The sequence below is a fragment of the Elephantulus edwardii genome, unplaced genomic scaffold (assembly GCF_000299155.1).
Source record: "Elephantulus edwardii isolate Elephantulus edwardi_28Jun2011 unplaced genomic scaffold, EleEdw1.0 scaffold00007, whole genome shotgun sequence".
NCBI classification, from domain to species: domain Eukaryota; kingdom Metazoa; phylum Chordata; class Mammalia; order Macroscelidea; family Macroscelididae; genus Elephantulus; species Elephantulus edwardii.
Genome location: NW_006399757.1, coordinates 14,634,331 through 14,658,572, shown reverse-complemented (window position 1 = coordinate 14,658,572; position 24,242 = coordinate 14,634,331). Strand labels below are relative to the sequence as shown.

Sequence of the window (24,242 nt, the reverse complement as noted above, 5' to 3'; positions counted from 1 at the left end):
TTGCTATTTATCTAAATCAGTGTCCGTGATTGCTAGAAGAATTCTTTAATCTGTGCACACGCGCGAAGACACATACACACGCATTCAAGCATAGTATCTGGCTCCAGTCTACTGGGTATGCCAGATTTGGTTAAGTTTCACAGAATTTCCCAATAAAACTTTCAGAGGAAACAAAATTTCATATATCAGTCCCATTGGGCCTTGTAAAGTGTCACTTCGACAGTTTCATTGGAAAATCATAATGAAACCTTCAACTTCATTCGTAGATTAGCCAAAAATAACAGAGATCTTTTTAGAGCTCATCCATTTCAAATGAGAAATAAAACTTTGCTAGTCTACTGTGTAAATTCTAAACTTCTTATACTTCAGTAAGTTCTATCTTGCAGAATAAAAAGTTCATACATTTTGAAAAAAAATATTCTTAGCTATTGTGTTTAGCACATCTGTCATTTTCAGTAGCTGATATTAGAAGTGCATTGTCCTCCTTTAGTAAAGACTGGGGCTTGCAATTAATTAATCATCAAGCCCTATTCAAAATTATTTCCTTAGTTTCAATCTTTTACCGGTGAGGGTGAGGGGAAACGTTAGAGATGCAGAAAAGGGAAGTGGTAGTAGTTAAATAAACTAAGCCGAGTGGTGATTTCCATGCTTTTAACATCTGTATTCAAGGGCCCATTGTTGCCAAAATGGATGATCTGTCCCCTGCTTGGAAAAGTAGAGAGGCAGAAAAAGACAGGAAAACTCTCAATCCGTTAGATTTACACAGTGACTATAACAATGGATTTAAACACAGCTGATGTGTGAATGGCTCAGGATCAGGCAGAGTTTTGTCTGATTGTGCCAAGGGTCTTTTTGAGTAAGAGCTGAGTCAGTAGCACTTGAGAACAACAAAAACAGGGAGGGAGGCAGTTCGGTGGTTCAACTCAAAATCTGTGGAGTCGGAGGTTTGATTCCTGGCCTGTGTACTTCAGCTGCAGCAACCGCCCATCCGTCAGTGGGGTTCTAAAATGCTGCTGTGATGCGAAATAGATTCGAGCAGAGTTTTCAGAGTAAGATAGACTTAAAAAAAACCCAAAACCAAAAAACCAACAACTACAAAAAAACTCCTGATGGTCTGGTCCTGAAAATAAGCCAGTGAAATATCCTGTGGGTCACAATCATGAGATTCTATTGTGCATGAGGTTGCCATTAAGGCGGGTCAAACTGAAGGCAGCCAGCAACAGTAGTAGCAGTGTAAATAGAACAGGTGGAAATAGATGATTAGTAAGAATCTCTTCAGGTTCCAAAAATCTAGGAAATCAATTATTAGTATTTATTAATAATGTAAGTATGTGTCACTGTAATACAATAATAGGGTATTAGTTGTTAGTACTTGTGCACTGATGGGTAGTGGAAACATAATATTCCCCTCTGAAGTATATTGAAACTTTCACACCTTCAAAGTAATGCCTTAGTGAAGTAGTAAAAATATTTCTATAGATATCCCATATATATGATTTTTCCATTCTGTGTGAATAATTCTCTGAATTTATTAGAGGCACTTTTTTGAAGTTATGTGCTCACATAAATCAACACTGTAAAAACTCTTACTATGCAATTCTTACTCAAGACAGTCTCATCATCAATGTAGAGGAGATAGGGCTTGGCTGCAGATAGAGATGGCATTATTTACATGTAATGAATTTACACTAACTCCTGTAATCAAGTTGGCCATTCCTGCAGTCACTCCTAGTAACTTGGAGTAACTGGAATTGCCTTAAATTCTTTCTATATACAGCAGTTCTCAACAAAGTGTCATTTTACTCCCTAGGGTTTATTGGCAACATCTGGAAGCATTTTTTATGTCCACTCTGCGATAGTGGGACAAATTGACAAATAAAAAGATACTCTAGTATGAATTTCAGATAAATAGCTAATATTTATTTGTCTATGTTTTTTCCCTATGCATATTTTGGAAATATTTTTGACCAAATAATATTCAACACTTTATGAGAGTTAAGTTTACCCACTGGCCTGGCATTTTATCTTACAACATAGAAGTCCAGTGAGATTTCCTATTGAATTTTACTAACTACCAAAGATACTGTTAAACATGCTATAGTGCACAGGATACCTCTGCTTCTCATTTAAAAAAATATATATTATTGGGGTTTTGTTGAACATTTATACAAGAAATTATATTCCTGTTAAATTATTTTTATAAATAACATTTAACGACATTGGTTACACTCCCCCCCCCCATTAAGTCGACATTCTCATTACTTCCATTTGAGTTGCTCTTCTTTCTTTTGCCTCTATAATTCTTGCTTCCGTGAAAAACCCATCTCCCTCCTCCTCACAACATTCTCATCTTTGCTAAGAAAAAATACTCGCTTTTCACAGATGGATGATTGCTTTTATGTGTGATATATATGGGAGTGTATGTTTATATATGAAATAAACAGTATTCATAAGTGTTAATTATAAGCCCTTTTAGGTATGCTCTCAGTTGAAAGGTGATCTCTGGCTTTATTTTCTGATCCGTTTATAAGGTATCTCAGGATTATAGTATGGTGAGTTTCCCAGATCTACCTTTTTTAATAAGTTTGGATTTTCAAAAAATTTTGTAATTTTTTTACTATGGTGTCACTTTCTGTCTGAGATAATTGACTGTGAACATGTTTCAGTGATTATCAGCACCACCTGGTTCTTCCGACCTCTGAATAATGTGATGCGTGTCAACACTAGGTCTGGAGAGTAGCTCCTTCTTTAAATCTTTTATTTCTCTCTTTATATTTTACTCTAGACAAATTGAGATTAACAGTTGTATCATAAATGGCCACTTAAAAGCTTTTATGACCCTATATGCTTCTTATCAAATTAGGATGTAGACACTAACCTTTATAGACTGTACTGTGTCAATTGATTGAGATGTTACATGAAACTCATATCTTCAGCATTCAAACCCAGTAAGCTAACCCTGTGAGTTGTTTGGGTGTATTAAGGAGATATTCTTAAATATTCTTTGTAAGTGCTTTATTGTATGTATTAAATTTATGCAGCACTCATAAGGAAGTATATAGACATTCCTATTGATACACGCACACACACATATGAATATATATGCAATGTTGTATATATACCTTCCTAAAATTGTCCTAGAAGCTGGACTCTATGAGGAGGAGTGTGGCATCGGGATCGGAGGAAGCCTCATCAATAACCTGCATAATGCAAATGACACAAACTTGCTTGCTGAAAGTGAGGAGGACTTGAAGCACTTGTTGCAGAAGATCAAGGAGTGCATTCTTTGGTACGGCTTGCATCTTAATGTCAGAAAAACGAAGATTCTTACCTCTGAACCTATAGGCAGGCAGCATTATGATGGATGGAGAGGAGATTAAGACTGTCAACAGCTTGGATCCATAACTAACACCCTTGGTAAAAATATTCGGGAAATAAGGAAATATATTTTTCTGGGGAAATCTGTAGTTAGGAACCTTTCCAAATTATTGAGGAGTAGCGATGTTAGTTTGAGGACTAAGGTGCATCTGATCCAGGCCACAGGTATTTCTGATTACTACCTACACATCCAAGACTGGACAGTGAATAAGTATGACAGAAAAAGAATTTACTTCTTTGAGCTGTGGTATTAGAGAAGAGCACTGAACATCCCATGATGGCCAAGCAAACAAACAGATATGTCTTGGAGAAGGTGCAGCTGCAGTGCTCTTTGGAGGCAAGAATGATTAGGCTTTGCCTCACATACTTTGGACATGTTGCTAGGAGGTGCTCTTCCTTGCAGAGGGACATGATGGTCAGCAAAAGAAGGGAAGACCCTCAACCAGGTGGATTGACAAGGTGACTGTGTCAGGAAGTGTGAGGATGGTGCAGGATAGAACAGGGTTCAGATCTTGTGTTCATAGGGTGGCTATGAATTGTTCTCGACTCAACAACACTTAACAACAACCACTGATGGATCTTGGCAGAAATCATTGACTATGCAAAGACATTTGACTGTGTGGATCACAACAAATTGTGGCTAACTTAGAGGAAAATAGGAATCCCAGAATACTTGATTGAGCTTATGCAAAAGTTATACTTAAACCAGGAAGCAGAAACAGAGCAGGGAAACACTGCATGCTTCAAAATCAGAAAAGGAGTGTGTCAGGGATAAATCCTGTCTCCATACCTTTTCAATCTATATACAGAATGCATCATTCCTGAAGTAGAAAATTATGAGGAGGAATGTGGCATCAGGATTGCGGGAAAATTCATCAACAATCTATGTTAAAGCAGATGACAAAACCTTGCTTGCTGAAATGGAAGAGAACATGAAACACTTGCTGCAGAACGTCAGAGACTACAGTCTTCAACATGGATTGAAGCTCAACATCAAGAAGACAAAAATTCCCACCAGTGGGCCAAATGGCAGCACCATGATAGATGGAGACGAGATTGAGGTTGTTAACAATTATAATTTGCTCGGCTTCATAAATCAAAAGACAATTTGCATTGGAAAAATCTGCTGTCAGGGATCCCTCCATAGTACTGAAAAGCAACGATGTCAGACTAGAGACTAAAATGCACCTAATCCAGGCCATGGTCTTCATAATTATTTGCTATGCATCAGGGAGCTGGAAAATGAATAAGGATGACAGAAGAAGAACCAATGCATTCGAGAAGAGTCTTGAACTAACTATGGACTGCAAAGAAAACAAATTGGTCTGTCTTGGAGAGGGTGAAGCCAACTGTTTCCTCAGAGGCTAGGATTTTGAAACTCCACCTCACATACTTTGGGCTCGTGACCAGGAGAGACCGGTCTTTGGAGAAGGACATCGTACTTGAAAGGGTAGAGGGACAGCACAGCAGAGGAAGACCATGAATGAGATGGATTGGTACAGTAACTGGGACATTAGGAGTTGGTGTGTTCGAATTAGTGAGACTGGCTCAGGACAAGGAAGCGTTGCTGTACATAGGGTCGCTATGGGTCAAAGGTGACTTGACGGCACATAATGACAACAACATCAAATATATAGATATCTCTATAATCACTCAAGTGTTTGGGATTGTTATTGTTTTAGATCTAATTGTACATACTATGGAATTTACCGATAATACCTTTTATTTTTGTGTATTTCTTAGTGCCTTTGTTTAGGTTGTGTTCACTTCACCAGCATTTGTTATTGACTTTCCTGTCAAAATATTTCACAAGTGTCTACTATCTATAGAATGATTTTTTCTCACTTCTACTGTCATCCTTGATAATCACCAAATAATGTTTATTTCTAGGTGTATATCTTTATTTTTCTTTTTTATAAGTGTGAGACCATACAATATTTGTCTTTTGTGCTTGACTTACTCCAGGCAGCATGAAGTTCTCTAACTTAATCATAGAATTACATACTATAAATGGTTTTTATGTATTTCTCATTGATCTTTACAGATATGTAGTATTTCATTTATGTGCATATCATATTTTATTGATAGACACTTAGATTGTTTTTATATCTTCTTGCTAATGTAAATAATGCTGCAGTGAATGTAGTTATGAAAATATTTCTGTCACTGCTGTTACATGTCTCGGGCTTATAGCTACCACTTTATCTTGATCATGTTAAGATCTCATTGAACATAAATTCAACAGGAATTAGCTGTTCCAAAGAGCCAGTAGAGTTGAGGTTAGAAATTCTGATCTATGTAAAATGGGTTTTCATGTCATATAAAATTTAGCCTCTTGGGTTTTGAATTTATATAATAGTGACACTGATTTCATTCTTTCACAGCTGATTTTGTTTAGAAATGTTATTACAAATATAAAATGAAGTTAACATTACTCATCCTCATCTGTCACTACTTGTAAAAAAGTAACAAAAGTGCTTTGGAAAGTTAATATAAAGCAATATTGTGAGATGTGCCCCTTTTAAAGCTGCGGGCCATTTAAATTTCTGTTCCAAAACAAAGCTCCTTTGAGTGTTCTCTGGAATCATAATCCATGACAAGAGCATGAAAATCAAAGATCTATCAACTTTTTACAAGTAGATGTTTAGCTGTGGGAATACAAAGATGAATAAGGCAAAATTCTTAATCTTAAATTACGTAGAATCTTGAGTCCAGAGGAGCAAAGCAGACATGAAAATAAATGAAAAACTCAGTAATTTATAAGTTTCTTCTATAAAATTTTATTAAACTCACTGTGGCTGGTTGTCAAAAAGGGTTCAAAGCCACAGCATAATTGAGAGCTCTGGTACTTTGAGAAGATATAGGTTTATCATTCAGAAAATGAAAGTATATGGGTCTCTCGTGTCATGTCTAAAACTTTTCACAGGATTGGTGGCGATGGTACTGAGTTTTCTGACACATCATAGACTGCTTGGCTTTGCCCAATACTGTAAGGATCTCAGTCATTTTAGTCTTGTCAAAAACCTCAAACTCACTGCCCTAGAGTATGTTGGTTCTTACAAATAGCAACTCTCCATCAGGATTCCAAGATTGTGAATCTTAACAAGAGGAGATTGCCATCTTTGTTGTGCTGAGCTACTGCAGAATCAAACCACAGGAGACACAGCTTGCCCTCCTTTTTTTTTTTTTTTTTTCAGCTGTGTAATGCGCTAAGGACTAAGCCATCAGAGCACTACAGTAAGAGTAAGTTAGAGTTGTTGTGATTTCTCTACTTTCATTATGGTTCCTGGAGATAGTGCTTCCAACTCCAAGTCACTTGCTGATAAACAGCCAGAGGGGATGTGAATGGGGACTCATGTGGACGTTCACTTCTTCCTAATGACCTCACCTGTCGTATGCATGTTGTTGTTGTTGTGTTGTTATGTGCTGTCGAGTCGCTTGCGACTCATAGCGACCCTATGTACAACAGCCCTAAACTCCGCTCTGTCCTGTGCCAATCGCACTGTCTGACACTCCCATCCCAATTACCCCAGTCACTGAATCAATCCACCTTATAGAGGGCCTTCCCCTCCTGTGCTGTTCCTCCACCCTCCCAAGCATGAGGCCAGAATTATTTTCTTTTAACTACCATGTCTTTGAATAAACTACACAGAATAGAAGACAGCACAAATTCTTACTATTACGGATGAAGAAATGGCACATCAGCCATATACTAATTGTTGTTGTTGCTATGGGCCATCTAATCACCTGCAACTCATAGCGACCCTATGAACAATTGCTCTGAACTGAATCGTATCCTGAGCCAATCTCACTGTCTTTGGCACACCTGCCCCTCTTACGTCAGCCATTGGTTCAGTTCATCTCATCCAGGGTCTTCCTCTCCGGTGTTGTCCTGTTACCCTTCCAAGCATGATGTCCTTCTCCAAGGACTAGTCCCTCCTGGCAATATACCCCAAATATGTGAGACTGAACTTCAAACTCGGCTTCCCGAGAGCAACTCGGTTTTACTCTCTCCAGGACAGACCTTTTTGTTCTCTTGGGAGTCCATAGTATGATATATTCAATACTCTTCTCCAGCACCACAACTCAAAGACATCTACTCTTCTTCTTCATTCTTATTCATTGTCCAGCTCTCCAATGCATAGCAACTGATAGGTTGCAGTAAACATTATAAGAAAAAGGAAAAGAGTTTGATAATAACTTTATAATGTCACTTCTCAGCCTTTTGGCAAAGATCTAATATAGAAGTCTAAAATGAACTAAAGCTTGTGTCTTTTAATATAATAAATTTTTATATTTAAGAATTCATCTCAGGAATGTAAGGCAAGGGCCAGGCCATTATTATTTTAAGGGCATGTCTATATCATTATTTATTTGAAAGCCCTGAGGTGAATGAGTTTAGAGATCTGAAGATCATATTTCATGTAAATTATCATTTTCAAAGTGTTCATATCCATAGTTAAGCTGTTAAAAATTTTACCAATTTATGAAGAAACAACACTTATTTTAGCTCTTCACACGCACGCGCCCACGCACACACACACTACCTATTAAAAATTAGTTTCTTTGTTCTTTTCTCTTTGGATGCTATGTTTATGTTGACACATTTCTGGAAATAAGCTTTCTTCCAAATTTTATGAAATTCTGAAATTTTTGAAAAATCCTAAACAAAGTATTGCTGTCAAGTCAGAAAGTCAGAAATGGCTTATACCTACTCGTCCTGACGGTTTTGGAGACTGTAAGTTGTAGAAGGACATTGCCTATCTTTTCTGTTTCATCCTGAATCTAAAAATAAAAATAAAAGAAATCCCACTCCTTACTATTGGGCCACAACCAACTTATAGCTGACCCTTCAGTGAATTTTCAGAAGTTTTTAAGTCTCAGGAGATGAGATAGTCCATCTTTCTTCTGTAGGGACTACTAGTGGATCTAAACCATTTTCCTCTGGATTGGTAGTGTAGTCTTTTAACCATGAGGCCACCGAAGCTTCTTTTCAAAAAATACAATCTAAACAAAGCGTCTTGTAAAACAATGACAACCTCAATACTTCTTCACTTTTCATGATTTGGCATTTGAGAAAACAATTTGTGGTAAAGTACTAGTACTGTTAACCACCTATATAGTTACAGATATTTAAATTTCTATTACTGTCCCTTTAAAATTTAGTTGAATAAAGCTTAATTATTAACTCATTAGGGTAAAAGGGCTGATCTGTAAACTAAAATTGAAAGACTATTCTATAAAACTTCTATCTATGCATAGTTAAATCTTTGAATATAACCTATCATTTGAGGATCATATTCTTTTAAGAAAAAGCAATAGGATATTCTCTATAAGTTGTTTACTTTAAAAATAAACAATTAAAGTGAAATAAAGTAAAATGTAATCTAACAGAATTAGACTATCCCAGACCATATGGGGACAAGCAGTAGTGTAATCAATTGACATTAACTAATTCAATAAGTAGGATGCTTTTTTCATGTTGAAGACAATATTAGCATTACAACTTAATATGCGTCAATGAGAATGCTTTTGTTGCTCTTTTTCAGGGAAATGTACCTGGTGCTATAAGTAAACAGAAACTGTTATCTTAGCTGTACTTTTGTTGTTGTTGTTGACCTTAAAGGTACGAGGAATAATTGATGTCTTCAGAGTGACTTTCTCTTCTTGATCCAGATCAGTGGTTTTCAATACTATTTTACTACATTGTACGCCTTGTCTGTAAAGCAGCTCACTATGCTGTGGTTCTCAGATCTAGTGCGAGAATCAGCAAGAAGAATTACAACCCAGAGAAGGAAGTTCTTTATTGGGGTGGGGTGAACCCAACAAAAATCAAACAACTACAAATCACATTTGGAGAGGCTGAAATGTTCACTTAAAAAAGTAAACTTGCAAATTGTAGAAATTCTTTATAAAAAAGGCAACTTCCCATATAATTTGAAAATTATTAGTATAAAATGGATTATTTTCTAAGTGTATCTTACTTCACCCACAATTACCAAGGCTATATGAAGATACTTGACTAGCTTCCTATGCTTAGTGCTTAAGCAACTTTGCTAATAAAATAACAGACTATCTCTCACTTGGAATAACTCATAAAACTGATGGAAAATTTACTAAGGACTTAAGTATGCAGACATTTATCGCTCATCCTTTTCATTTCCATTTCCATTCAATTCCTTTCCATTCAAGCTATATTGATGTTTCCCTACATTTTTATATTCTACAGCCACAGGTAAATTATGTTCTTCATTTAAACAAGTTAATAAGTTTACTCAGGGTAGCCAACAATACAATCAGTCATACTTTAATATTTCTCTTTTGCTAAAAATATGCGGTGCCACTAGTGAACAGACCAAGCCCTTACATTACTTGTCTTCAATAAAACATTATTATCTTTTGGCATCCTCTTGCACTCAGGGAAATAAAAAGTCACATGTGGAGAAGTTCTAAACGCTAGACAGAAACAATCCTTGGAGGGCAATTTTTATCCTCCACGGAAGTATTGCAGACTTCTTCCATTAGCATAGTCCCAGGGAGCAAAAGGTTAGGGAACTGGGGCTGCCAGCTCTACCTGAACGCATAAGTCAATATTTCCTCAAAGAGGTGAGGGAGCATAAGGCTGCACTCACATGTGCATTAAAGTATCTGAGACGAAAAACAACAATTGTAATATTTTACATTGAAATATACTGTGCAGATGGTGACATTTTGTTTGTGGTTGTAGGGAAGAAAGGAAGGCAGTTTCCAGCTTCCCCCTCAACACCTACCATTTGGCACAGGCTATGTGAGGTTGAAGAAAACTAAGTGTGCTTTGCCTCAGTTGAAACAGCTGGGAAACAGATGGAAGCAAAAATATAATTTGCCAAAAGCTTCATCCAAGGCTCCCACCCATTTTCCACCAAAGAAAAGCTAGTCAGGTGATGGTAGCAGAGTCTTTGGGATCAGAAAATGATAGACTTTGGGCGTTATAAATAAAATAGAAAATAAATTAATAAAAAACCAAAAAACAAACAAGCAAAACCCCAAACGTTAAACACCCAAGGTTTTCGAAACTGCAGATCCAGAAATGCAGTTCTGAGGAGTAGGGTTTAGTAGGAGTAAAAATGTGAGAGCATTGTAGTTAAACCTATTGCAGAATCACAGATACAAAAATGTGCACATCCCCCATAGACAATGATGCTATCTCAACTATGCTGACATTCTCTGAGATTATGTCAAGAGAAACACACATTCTTTAGCTCAATAATGACGATTTAAATACTCTCCCTGTGATTATTGTAAATATACTCATGTTCAGCTCCACTTCAGTCACTGGGCTTCACTTGGTGAGCAATTGTGGTTTGGAATCCAGGCATTCAGTAAGTTGCTTTTGGATCTAAATGTTGAATGGTAGCCAGAGTTGTTTTACTTTTTTTTTAAATCCAGTCAGTGGACATATAATCCTCCCGTTATATATATTCTATTACAATGAGTGCATATATAGACCCTTTTATTTCATGACACTATTTGTCTTTCTGAGCATTGGTCCATACACTGTGTTTGCTTGTGTGTCTTTAAGTGTGGGAGTGTGGTATTTGTGAAGTGCTTTGGAATATTGCAGAAGTTACAACAGATAGGTTTCAAAGAAACAAAAACAAATACAAGTTAATAGACTTTCCTCCATGTGAATTTGTTCATTCATGCTTACATAAGGGAATGTGCTAACCATGAATCATTCAAATTGAATTGCACATGAGGAAAGGGGGGAAAAAAGCTCTGGCTTTGCTGTCAGCTTCCAGAGCTGCTTTCTTGAAGAGAAAAAGAGTACTGTCCCCACACAAAGAATAATCGTCCGCAGATTTCAGCCTGACTGGGGCTCTAGTTGGCAGAAAGTCTTCTGATTTATGCGAGAACATGGATTCTTTTGAGAGAACTTGTTATCTGAAGAGTCTGTGCTAGGACTTTGTTTGAAGTTTGCCAGAAAAGCCAATGGAAAAGTTTTTGGTTTGTTTAAAAAAAACCCAAAAACCAATTCAATCATCTGGAACCTATGCTCATACAATGCTAGAGTAGCTAAATACTTCCAACTACAAGGATTTTGGCAAATCTGTAGTTTAGGAAACAAAGAACATGGTGGACTCCAGTTTCCACTTCAAAATTCAACTCGATTCATTGCCATTAAGTTAGAACCAACTAATAGCTGGCCCTCCAGTGGATTTTCAGAGGCTATAATCGCACGAGAGAATGCCCCTATTTCTCCAGGGAGCTGCTGGTGGATTCAATTTACATGTCTTGGGTTTGGTAGCACTACTCTTTTCACACTAAGCCATTCAGAACCAGATGAATTAACATCTTGTAAATATAGTCTACCTGCGAGTCCACACAGTCTATTAAGTAACGCACCTGATCCCAATGGCTGACTCTAAAATGCAGTCAGCCTGTGTGATATATCATAGATGATGACCTTCTGTGCTAAAAGAGCTCTGCATGCCCTGCCACAGTGAATAGCCAGCATGCTGATAAGTGATGTGACTAGAAGTGTGGTCAGGGAGTTATGGAGAATTTTAGACATTGCCAGTGCACATATTTTGTGATCTGTGAGAGGAAAAAGAATGGCCAGCATGCTGAAGTTTTGATGCAACTCTATTACTGCTGCTACTAGACTTAGAAAACTTAACATCTGGACAACTTAGTATCTGGTGAGAGTCAAACAGCATTGTTTATGAGTTAGCATGCCTTGTCGGGTGCGTTTCCATTTGTACAGCACCCTCCTCATTTCATTTAACTCTTCCATGTCTAACAGACAGAAAGAAAAAAGGACTCTAAAAAATCAGCTGTTGTATATATGTTGGCTTACATAAGCATCATTGGATAAAACAAAGCAAAACACAAACTATGTATCTAAAAAGATTTGTTACAAATCATACCATAGTACATTTTTCTATTAAAAAAAATAAAAACGTCTGCCTTTGTAACCACTGGTTCAGCATTAAGTTTTCTATACCGCATTCATCATTTGTTCTCTTAGAAAATATAATTGCCCCCCTTCGTATAGGATAATGTCAACAATTCCATCTTACTTGGAGCCTTAGCAACGCCTTTGGTACCAACAGTCTGGAAGATCAGAAGATATATTGCATTGAACAAGTCCCACTGCCAGGTAAAGTGCTGAGAAGTTTGAAGATTAATGTGTGTACCTGATTTAGGTCATGGGCTTTTTTTCAATCACTATATGTGTCAGAGAGCTGGACAATGACCAGGGAGGACAGAAGGAGAATTGATGCTTTTGAGCTTTGGTGTTGGAGAAGAATGCTGAGGGAGCCATGGACTGCTAAGAAAACAGACGCATCTTGGAGAGAGTTAAACTGGGCTGCTCCTTGGAGGCAAGGATTCTGAGACTTCGTCTGACATACTTTGGTCGTGTTGTAAGGAGAAACAGGTCCTTGGAGAAAGACATCATACTTGGGAGGGTGGAGGGCAGGCGCAGGAGGGGAAGGCCGTCTGAGGGATGGATTGATTTGGTGACTGGGGCAATCGGGATGAGTGTGTCGGAGACAATGAGATTGGTACAGGACAGAGCAGAGTTTAGAGTTGTTGTACATAGGGTCACTATGGGTCGCAAGCCACTCAACAGCACATAACAACAACAACAACAACAACTATACATCTGAGAACTGGACAGTGAACAAGGATGACAAAAGAAGAATTGATACCTTTGAGTTGTGGTGCTGGAGACAAGTACTGAATATCCTGCTGGCTGCTAGAAAACCAAGGTGCTCTTCTTTACTTTTGGTGTTCTAACCCAGGCCTTCCTTTGTACTTTTTATTATAACACTCTATCATGTTACTCATCTATTAAAACTTTGAGAAGAAAGGTGCTTTATATTATTGTCATTACTACTTGGCTTTATAAAATTTGATGTCTTGGGCAACTAATGTCACCAACTGTATTTCTTCTGTTTATCTCACACATAATTTAAGAAAAAGAACTATTTTTATCAGTAGCCCTGATGATACAGTGTTTAACATGGTGAGCGGCTAACTAAAAATCCAGAGGTTTGAATTTACCAGACATTCCATGAAAGAATGAGTTGTAGTCTCCTCCTTTAAAAGTTTACAACCTTGGAAACGCATGGAGGGAATCTAGGAGTCAGAATCGATCCCACTGCCATTTGTTTGGTTTTGTAGCATTCATATACTGAGTTATCACTTTTCTTCCATTATGTTCCTTTCAGTAATATTTAGAGCTTAGGTATATGAACAAAGTTCCTTATTGGGGAAAAAAGCCATCCTATGTAACTTCCTTCTCTAGAGAGGTCTTACAAGGCAATTATTGCACTAGCATATAAAGAGCAGTAAACATTTCAGTTCATGTTTTAAAAAGCGAAAATTAGCGAACTCTGCAATTAAGCTGCAAGTTAATTTAAAGCAAATACATTTTAAAATAAAGTTCTCTGGTGGCCTAGTGGCAAGAAGCTGCACTGCAATCCCAAAAGCACACAGTTTGAGTCCACCAGCTGCTCCATGGGAGAAAGGCGGGCAAACTCCCTGGTGCAGTTAATTGCCTCTGAAAACCTGCAGGAGGGTCAGCTATGGGTTAGATCCAACTTGAGGGTACACAACAACAAACCTGTTGAGAAGAATCTTACTGTCTTTGATTTCTATAGGACCCAACCACAATACTTGGGAAAGTACTAACATAGTAAATATTTCTGGTAAGAAAGTTTATAGTGTTTGCCTAAGACTTGGCCTTTTTAGCCATTACAGTTAGCCCCTTCTGGTGTCTTACTACCTAAACTGCAGGCATATGGTCTTGCAAATCATGAGCATGTGTGGAACTAGGATAAGAGAAAGAGTTCATTTCAGGGCTACAAAACTTGAGGGAGATTGGAGCAGAGACCCTGTTGGTGAGACCCTGGTGATGGTGTTGGAGAGACTGTAGCATGGCTGTGGAGAAACTGTGGCAGGGTATATGCAGAGAAACCCTGAGATAAAGGACACAGTGAAAGGTATTTGCTGTTCTTGCTGGATGCTTGAATGAGAAGCTGACTTACAACTTCTCCTTGATGCTTGATCGCTTGGAGGGAAACCCTGCTGGGTGATTTGAATTTGACTGCTGAACTGAAACCAGAGCCTGGACAATTGAGAGATTGTGCCTTGGAACTTGGGCTAAAACCTAGACTTGTTTTGGGTGATATTCTTTGTCTCCCCACTCTGCAACCAAGTTATTAATAAACCCCATTCTTAAAAAAAATAAACCCCACTTTTGGTACCACAATTGTGAGTCTGTGAGTCAACAACAATTAAATGATGCTTTTGCTGTTGGTGCGGCTCTAAAGGCATTGTGCGGCTGGGCTACAGCTCTTTACCTGATTTCTGTTCTGGGGCAGTGATTGGCTATGCCATTTTCACTCCCCTCTGACCCCTTAAGAAACACACTCATGGCCATGTACCCCCATAGCCCGTTTCCCCCTCTTTAGACATTGTTTTATAATTAATTCATAGTCAGGTCTTCACACTGAATTGTAGTGTTGGAGAAAAGTATTAACTATTCCAGGAACTGCATAAAACAAACAAACAGTTTTGAAGGAAGTGCCACCAGTCTGCTCCTTAGATGAAAGGATGGTCCAACTTCATCACATGTACTTTGGACATGTTAAGAGGAAGTGCCAATCCTTGGAAAAAGACATCACACAAGGAAAAGTAGAGTGTCAGTGCAGGAGAGCATGACCCTCAGTGAGCTGGAATGGCATCAAGTGACAGTGGGCTCGAGTGTGGCAGAGATGATCAGAGGATGGCACAGGAAAGGGTGGAGTTCTTACCTGCTGCTCCTAGGGTTGCTGTGAGGTGTAGACAATGAGATGCCACCTAAAAGCAGTAACAACAACGGTTTTGTCTTTCTCTTTTTTCAGACTCCCAAGAAGGAAATTACAAGTCAGAAGTCAACAGCAAACCCAGGAAGGAAAGGACAGCGTTTACCAAAGAACAAATCAGAGAACTTGAAGCAGAATTTGCCCATCATAACTATCTGACAAGACTGAGGCGATATGAGATAGCAGTGAACCTGGATCTGACTGAAAGACAGGTGAAATTGGAAATTGCCATTACATGGTTTTGTTTTATGTGGTTTTATTGTGTTCATTTTTTATGCTTTAAGTAAACAGAATCCTTTGGCATTTTAAAAAATATAGAGATCTAGGCTCTCATATATCAGTTAGGTGGAGGATAGAGACATTATTCTCTGCTAAAGTTTAGATCCACAAAGTGGCAAAAAGAAGAATATGAATATGAAAAATAAGATAATGACAACACAACCTTTCTGTACTTTCACTAAAATCACATTTTTTAAAAAGTGAATGATTGTATAACAACACAATGTAAGTGAAAAAAATAATATGTATGCAAACCAAAGTAAATGATAACAAAAAGGAATAATCGGAAGAGTTTTAAATAAAGCTACACATATTTCAGTTCAAGAACCATCCTTTATCCTGACATTATGCTTTCTGGTGATTTTTATTTTAAATATGATTTTATTTTTAATAATGATGGTATATGATGAAGAAATGTCTTTACTTATAGTTTAAAATCTCCTTAATTGGCATAAAACACTGGCAACCTCATGTCTTGTTTTCTTTCTCTGTATTAGGCATGGTGTGTTGCAATAATAATAAATTAATTCCAAAGCATCAATGGTATAGAAAGAAATACATTTTATTATTTACTCACTTTGCATACTAACTCTGTAAGTTCAACCCTCCAAGTCATAATTCATAGACCACTTTTGACTCTGACATCTCAGGATAGGGTCTCGATGATAACCATAGGAGGTAAGAAGGAGTTAAAGCCTCAAGCATGAACCCTTAAAAGTTTTCACTTGGAAATGACCCATTTCACTTAACATTTAAGATCTAATGTCAAAGAATGATCCAATGCTCTAGCATAGCTTCAAAGGGTATAAAATACTGGGAGAAATAGGAAAACACATCATTTGGTCCCATTGATCAAAATAATTTTGAAATTGTGTTGATTTTAGAAATTAAAAGTTATGGTACCCAATCATTTAGAGGATAGTTTGAAATTATTAACAGTCTCTGAACTCTAGCTCATGAAAGCTAAATAATTTAGGTGGCTTTCTTGGATTGCAGTTGAACAAGAGATTTACTCCAATAGGAAACAATTTGATCTTTGTATTCTGATATACCCAACAAATATCTAGCCTAATGATAGTTAATATTGTTAATCTTTAGAAAAATATTCTTGGAAGAGAAATGGAAACATCTTAATGGACAGTGCAGTTATAATAGGCACTCTTAGAGGTAAGAGTTTCACTTCCTCTCTCATTGTATGATCTGCTGCTACCATGGAACTCACTGGAAGTAAAACATCATGATCAAGGTGTGGCAAACGAACACATAACTTAGAAAGGCAAGTTAATGGTGCCTAATTCCTTAAATGGTCTGCTTTACTTCCGTAGATTTCTATATTTCAGATTTTGGTAGGATGTTTCTGGGTGGTGGAAATATATAAAGAAATATTTTAGTCATTGGCAACTTATGGTTAATTTATTATTTCAACTAGTACCTGAGTTATAGAACATAACATTTTCCTTCCTTTGAAGCTTGCACACAAAGTTTCCTCCAAAAGTGGACAGTATTTGGTATGCTCAGAAGCTGCTCCAAAAATCTATAAGATATTTATTTATTTTTTTTAAACTGGGATCAGGAAAAAAGCAAGAGATAATACACAACAATGTTCTTTAAAACAGACAGTGAACTCCAGGAAATGTAATCATAGTTTCTCTAATATATCAAATAACAGATATGATTTGTGTAAAAGAAGCAGATGCAATGTAGGAGTGGCTGAGTCTGACTTCTACCCTCTTCATAAAGGGGAACTTTTCTCATCAATAATATCCATATTGTTGTTGTTGTTGTTGTTGTGTACTATTGAGTCAGAACTGACACATAGCTGACCCTCTGACTGGTTTTCAAAGGCAGTTAAAAGTGTTGGAGGAAATTGCACATCCTTCTGTGGAGGAACTTGTGGATTCAAACCCTGTGCCTTTGGAATTGCAGTGCAGCTTCTTGCCACTAGGCCACCATTACCATACCAACAACTCCATGGTCAGACACACCACCCAAACGTTCCTGCATCTATTTCTAGGAATCATTGAGATCAATGTTCTTTGCAAGACTCACAGACTCAGCTCACAATTGTGTGGTTTGTTAGGGAAATAGTTTGGAGAATAGGGTACACAAAGAACGTCACACACTGCAAGTCACATATTCCTTTTAGTGAAGTCTACGTTCAGTTCAACAGCACAAATGCAAGAAACTTCTGATTTCCAAAATCATCCAACAAACTATCTCTCAGAGAAGTTACAAGCAAACCTTCCCTTCAGTCATCTAGCAAGCAAAACCTTTAGCTGTGGCCTTTATCTCCAGGGTTCCTCTGGTTGCACCCTGCCACAGTCTCTTTACATACTCTCCACCACTGTTTCTCACGGTATTGTCTTCACATTCCCTCCGCCACCGTCATCACTGTTTTTTAAAATGTAGAAAGTCATCTTCTATTGGCCTCACAGCTGTTGATGATTTGCAAGATCATGTGTCCGCAGCTGAGACCAAGTGCAACCCTCCTCCCACAATGGGAGCTAATGCAATGGCTACTAAAGCTCTGATGCCCTAGTTTGTTTCTAATCTACAGAAATAATGGATAGCAGTGTTATATTCTCAAACAAAAGAAAAGACTCACTTGAGTATCTGAGAATGGTTTATAATTATCTGTCATTGTCTAGTCTGACAAGGCTGAAGTCTGACCTTTGTTTTGGTCTAAGAAAATTACTTTTTAAAACATTCCTATAAATCTGGTTTGGAAATTTGGATGACATTTTGAATATGTCTTCTTTCTTCCTAACTGGTTTGCCATACTTGAGAAACTATTATATGCAATTATATAAAAAATTAAATATATATACATATTCCAGACAAATATTCACACCTTATTTTAATTTTTTTAAAGTATCTTTTAAAATGTTGTAGTATTTAGCTTTTTCTGTGTAACGAATTATGTCATTTTATCACAGTTTTGTAAATTAGGAATTGAGAATGACCCAGAAAGTTCTGTTCGTTTTACCTAAGTTATCCATGCAGCTCCAGTCACTTGGTAACTTGAAGAAGAGTTCATTGATAGAGACAACCTCAGTTAATATGGTTTTAGCCTCTTCTAAGCCAGTGTGGGCTTGTAAATATTACAGTGATCTGGATTAGGATATACCATCTAATTCACAAAAGAAAGCTGAAGCAATCTGCTTCTGTAAAGATATACAGCTTTGGAAGCCCAAAGAACAGTTTTACTGTTTACAATAAGATTGATATATATGTCAGAATCCATGCAATACCAGTGGATTTACATATTATTTTTTTGGAATGGATATATATAATTATCTTAAAATAAGATTTTATAAGATTTACTTATATTCCCTGAGCTAAATTTTACTAGTCTGGATTTCTTAGAAAGCATTTATTTTGTGTTTTCTATCATTAGTTTTGTTGTTCTGTTTTTTTTTTTTGGAGGGCATTTTGTTAGCGTGGGTTATTTTTTTGTTTTATATAGGTTTGCATACAAAATTCGTATACATTGTGTTTCATTCATGTATATTGTGTTTCCCACATTCCTTAATTCGTATTGTGTTTCATATGATCATTCCCATACCTTGTTTTAGAAAATGAAATTATCTTTATTTCATTGTCATTGAGTTAGACTGACTTATAACTGACCCTCCCTGTTTGGGTTTCTGAGACTTTAAATTTCCTGGGCAGAAATTGTCCATCTTTCTCCAGCAGAACTGCTGGTGGTTTTAAACCACTAAAGGCTCATTCTTAGGATTAGAAACTCAATGTCCTGTGAACTACAGTCTCACTAACACTACAAACAAGCAAAATTCTGCTGAAGATTATCCCAAAACTATTGGAACAGGATCCCCTACCCTCAGACCACTTTACTATGCAGCTCTTATTCCGGACTCTTACCATGCTAATAATACCTAATCATATATTCCTTTTATACATTTCTCTCCCTCTTCAGTTTCAATGCCATGCACAAGCTTTTTAAAGTATTCAAATGGAGACATAAAGTTCATAAGTATATAACACAAAGGAAAAAGGAATAGATATTAAATCAACTCAATATATAGCAGAGCTGCTTTACAGAAATCATTTTCTCCTTATTGAACATTTACTTATAATTGCTGTTTTGTGCTACTGCGTTGGAACTGGCCCATAGCTGACCCTCCAGAGGATTTTCAGCTGCAGTCAATGGCACGGAGGAGAGCGCTCATCCTTCTTCTTCTGAGCAGCTGGGGAATTTGAACCACATGTATTCTAGAATGCAGTGCAGCCTTTTACTCCCAGGCTACAAGAGCTCCCTCTTTTATAATAAGAGAAACATCTACATGTACTTTCATCTAGAAATTTTAAGTGACTATATATAAGTATACGTCTGTATAGCATTTAAATAGTTACTTTGCTTTTATCACTGTAGTATATGTGTCATGTTTTAAGATGTACATATTTATGTTATTATAAAGCTATTTATGCTTGAGAGGATGGAGGAACAGTGCAAGGGGAAGACTCCTTGATGAGATGGTTTGACTCCGTGACAAGGATAATGGGGGTATATGTGTCAGAGACGATAAGGTGGTTCTCTATAGAGCAGGGTTCAGAGTTGTACATAGGATCGCTATGAATTGCAGGTGACTTGATGGCTCATAACAACAATAATAGCATTAACAACAAATTAGTTTCTCTTCTTTTAAAAAAATGTTAAATCCTAAAGTATCACTCAGGCTGCAGATATTCCAAATTCTTTCATGAGTTCTTGTTGTTACGTGCCATCGAGTCACCTATGACTCACAGCAACCATGCATACAATAGCTCTAAGGCCTTCTCTGTCCTGAGCCAGTCTCACTGACCCCGACCCACCTACCTGCATTGCCCTACTTACTGTATCAATCCATCTCATTTAGAGTCTTCATCTCCTGTGCTATCTCTCCACCCTTCTGTGCATAATGTTCTTCTCCAAGGATCAGTTCCCTCCTAGTCACGTGACCAAAGTATGTGAGACAGAGCTTCAAAATCCTACCCTCCAAGGAGAAATTTTATTTCACCCTTTCCAAAAAAGACCTATTTGCTTTCTTTGCAGTCTATGGCATGTTCAAGACTCTTTTACAGCACCATAACTCAAAGGTATCAATTCTTCTGTCATCCTTAGTCATTGTCCAACTCTCTGATGCATATTAGGTGCACCTTAGTCTCTAGACTGACATGGTTGCTTCTCAGTACTCTGGAAAGGTCCTGGACGGAAGATTTACCTAATGTAACTCATCTTTTGATTTCCTCTCTGCTCTGGTGCCAAGCATATTGATTGTAGAGCTGAGAAAGTGTAACTGTTAACAACCTCAATTTCTTCTCCATCTATCATGGTGCTGCCAGTTGGCCCAATGGTGAGAATCATCTTTGTCTTCTTGATGTTGAACTTCAATCCATATTGAAGACTACAGTCCTTGACCTTCTGCTGCAAGCACTTCAGGTCCTTCTCAGTTTCAGCAAGCAAGGCTGTGTCATCTGCATAACAGAGTTTGCTGATTAGTCTTCTTACAATCCTAATGTCAGATTCCTCCTCATAAAGTCCAGCCTCCCAAATAATCTGTTCTTCATATAGATTTAAAAGGTATGGAGACAGGATGAGTAGTAATAATAAAATAACACAGGACTCTTACAATATGTTTATTTAATAGTGCAATGTCTTTACATATTAAGAAAGTCTGTAATTCCCTTAAACTTCATCTGGTCTAAGAAAAAAAGAAATGAAGAGGTTCAGCTTTCAAAGTAATTTTATCTTGACACATAGGATTAAAATTATTTTATGTTAAATTTAAATGGAGGCCCTAGAACAAAGTTGAGTTTCAAGTACTATTAAAAAAAAATACAGTGGTTTGTTTTGAATTTTTTTTTCCCCATTCATTCATTGATGCACTTCTCTTCCCCCAGCCCTCCCCCATTTGCTCCTCTCTTTCAAAAGTAAAAGAAACACTCCCTCCCTGGTACACAACCCCCCCACCCCGTACTCCTCCCACCACCCCAAGTTATTTTTTTAACATATGATGGACTGCCAAGAAAACAAATAGGTCTGTCTTGGTGAGAGTGAAATCAATTTTTTTCTTGGATGCTAGAATTTTGAAGCTTCATCTCATGCTTTGGACACATGTCCAGGAAGGACCAGTCCTTGGAGAAGGACATCATGCTTGGAAAGGTGGAGGGAAAACACCAGAGGAGATGGATTGATACCGTAACTAGGGCAATGGGGGTAGGTGTGTCAGAGACAGTGAAACTGGTTCAGGACAGGGCAGGCTTCAGAGCTGTTGTACATATGGTCACGATGAGTCAAAGATGGCACATAACAACATAATATTCTAGCATTCACATATGTTAAAAGATATATCATAAATTCTTTTCAATTCACAACTAAGTAGTAAGTTTTATTTAGTAGAACAACTTGGAGTATTTTGAAGAACTGGTGAGTCTAAAGACTCTCCTTTTCCAAAATATATATTTGACAAACTTATTCTGGTTTGGACCAGGAGTGGTATTCACTTCCTAAACAACATGCCTCTGGAAACTCTATGAATTTTGAGAAACTATGATAGTTATAGAAAGGCTTCAGGTCTTTTTTTCATAGGGTCGCTGTGAGTCATGCTTACCTCAATGACAATCAACAACAATATTCTGGATGCAAACTGCCTGCTTCTGCGTAATGCTGGGCTCAAATGCTGGACTCTTAAAGTAATTTGAGCCATATGTCTCTGCACAATGCTGCAATCCATTGTCCAAAGACTGCTTACATTATTCTGGTGTGTTTTATTCTCTTTTATACTAACAGGGAACTCTGATGTCCTTCTGGTAAGAAGCTACTCTGTAATCTCAAAAGTATGTACTTTGAATCCACTAGCTGCTGCCCAGGAGAAGGTTGGGCAATCTCCACAGCAATTTACTGCCTCTGAAAACCTGCTGGAGTGTCAGCTATGAGTTGGTTGTGCCTCGACAGCACAGAACAACTTTTCTTATATTGAGGGTTGCAACACAGCTTCATACCACTAGGCCACTAGAGCTCATTATAGGAAAAGTAGGAAACTGCATTTTCAAAATGGTTTTCATAGCTCTTATGCTCTTATGGGTATGAAACCTAGGTAAATTTACCAGAATAACAGATTAAATGAATCACTATTCTGCCAAGATAAATGGAAAATCCCACCTAGTTAGATCTTATTCCATTAGTGGAAATGAAAAGGATTTTGTTTTATTTGTTATTCATTAATCATTGAAGGGCCCAATGTCAAAATCTTCAAAATAGCCATCCATCCTATGGATGAATTTAAAGGAGAACTTTCCATGTGTGTGAGGCAAATAAGCAGTGGTTTTTGTCTTTCATCTGGTTTGGTTGGTTTTTTTTTTCTCTTTTCTTACCTCACATGGGCCTTTTTTTTTAACATCTATTTTTAAAAATCTATGTTGTTTTTGTTGTTGTTGTTGTTATGTGCTGTCGAGTCGCTTGCGACTCATAGCGACCCTATGTACAACAGCCCTAAACTCCGCTCTGTCCTGTGCCAATCGCACTGTCTCTGACACTCCCATTCCAATTGTTTTATCTAAGAAATTGTGTTTCCACATGAAAATCTATTTATCCATACATGCTAATTTATTTATTCGTACTTACCTATTAGTCAGTACTTTTGGAATATTTCTCCATTCATTGACTTGCCACCTAGCATAAAAGGGATATATTTCCTTTGTTTAATTCATATTATGCCTTCTATATAGAAAAAATTTAGTGTGACATTGTTTTCAATTAGAAGAATAGGGTAGTATTAAATGGAGGAGTTAGTTAGTTTTAAATGAACAGAGATATTGTAGAATATTATTATTTTTAAAAAGCCCTGACATTTCCAATGGAATGATGAGTTGTAAAGATCAGATGTTAGTTCTAGAAAACAAAGGTTGTAGCATATGATAAGGCTACTAGGAAAGATAATAGTAGATCAAAATTTATGAGGTGCACATCACATTTTCAAAACTCTTCTTATTAATTTCTAATATTGTTACTCATAAAGAGGAAAAGATGGAAAAATAAATAACTGGCTTCCATGGCGTGACTATCAACCCATGATAGCTTTATGTGTACAGAATAAAATTGGTCTGCAGAATTTTTAGTGTTGTGACTTATCAGAAACTAGTCTCCAAGCCTGTTTGTTGAGATCCTTGTTGGTGGGTTTGAATCACTAATTTTTTAATAAAAATTATTTGTTTGCTTGCAAAGTCTGTATATACTGGATTTCTCATTATTCCTCATTCATATTGGGTTTCATACAATCAGTCTCATTTAGGAGAACAGACAGGATAATTTGTCACATTATTGGTGGTTTTGTTGTTAAATGCCTTAAAATCACATGCAACTCATTTTAATCCAAGGAACAACAGATATGAACTCTGTCCTGTCCTGTGCCATCCTTATGAGTGCTGACACATTTGAGACCATTGCTGCAGAAACTGGGCCGATCCATCTCAGTGAGGGTCTTTCTTTTCTTTGCACTGACCCTCCACCTTTATAAGCATGACGTTCCTTTCAAGGGATGGTCACTCCTAATAACATATCCAAAAGATATGAAACGAATCTTCACCATCTTTGCCTCCAAGGAACATTCTAGTTCTACTTTCTCCAAGATATATCTGTTTGTTCTTTTGAGAGTACATGGGATATTCATCACTCTTCTCTAATAGCACAATTCAAAAGCATCAATTCTTCTTCTCTCATCCTTATTCACT

The 24,242-nt window shown here is 37.2% G+C and overlaps 1 protein-coding gene across 1 annotated transcript in view; it reads left to right on the top strand.

Moving 5' to 3' along the window:
• Positions 1–24,242, top strand: part of MEOX2 (mesenchyme homeobox 2) — a 96,398-nt gene that overhangs the window by 53,609 nt on the left and 18,547 nt on the right. Inside the window, exon 2 of the mRNA XM_006880259.1 lies at positions 15,273–15,445. Coding sequence (XP_006880321.1) covers positions 15,273–15,445 — 173 coding nt within the window. The remainder of the gene's footprint in view (positions 1–15,272; positions 15,446–24,242) is intronic.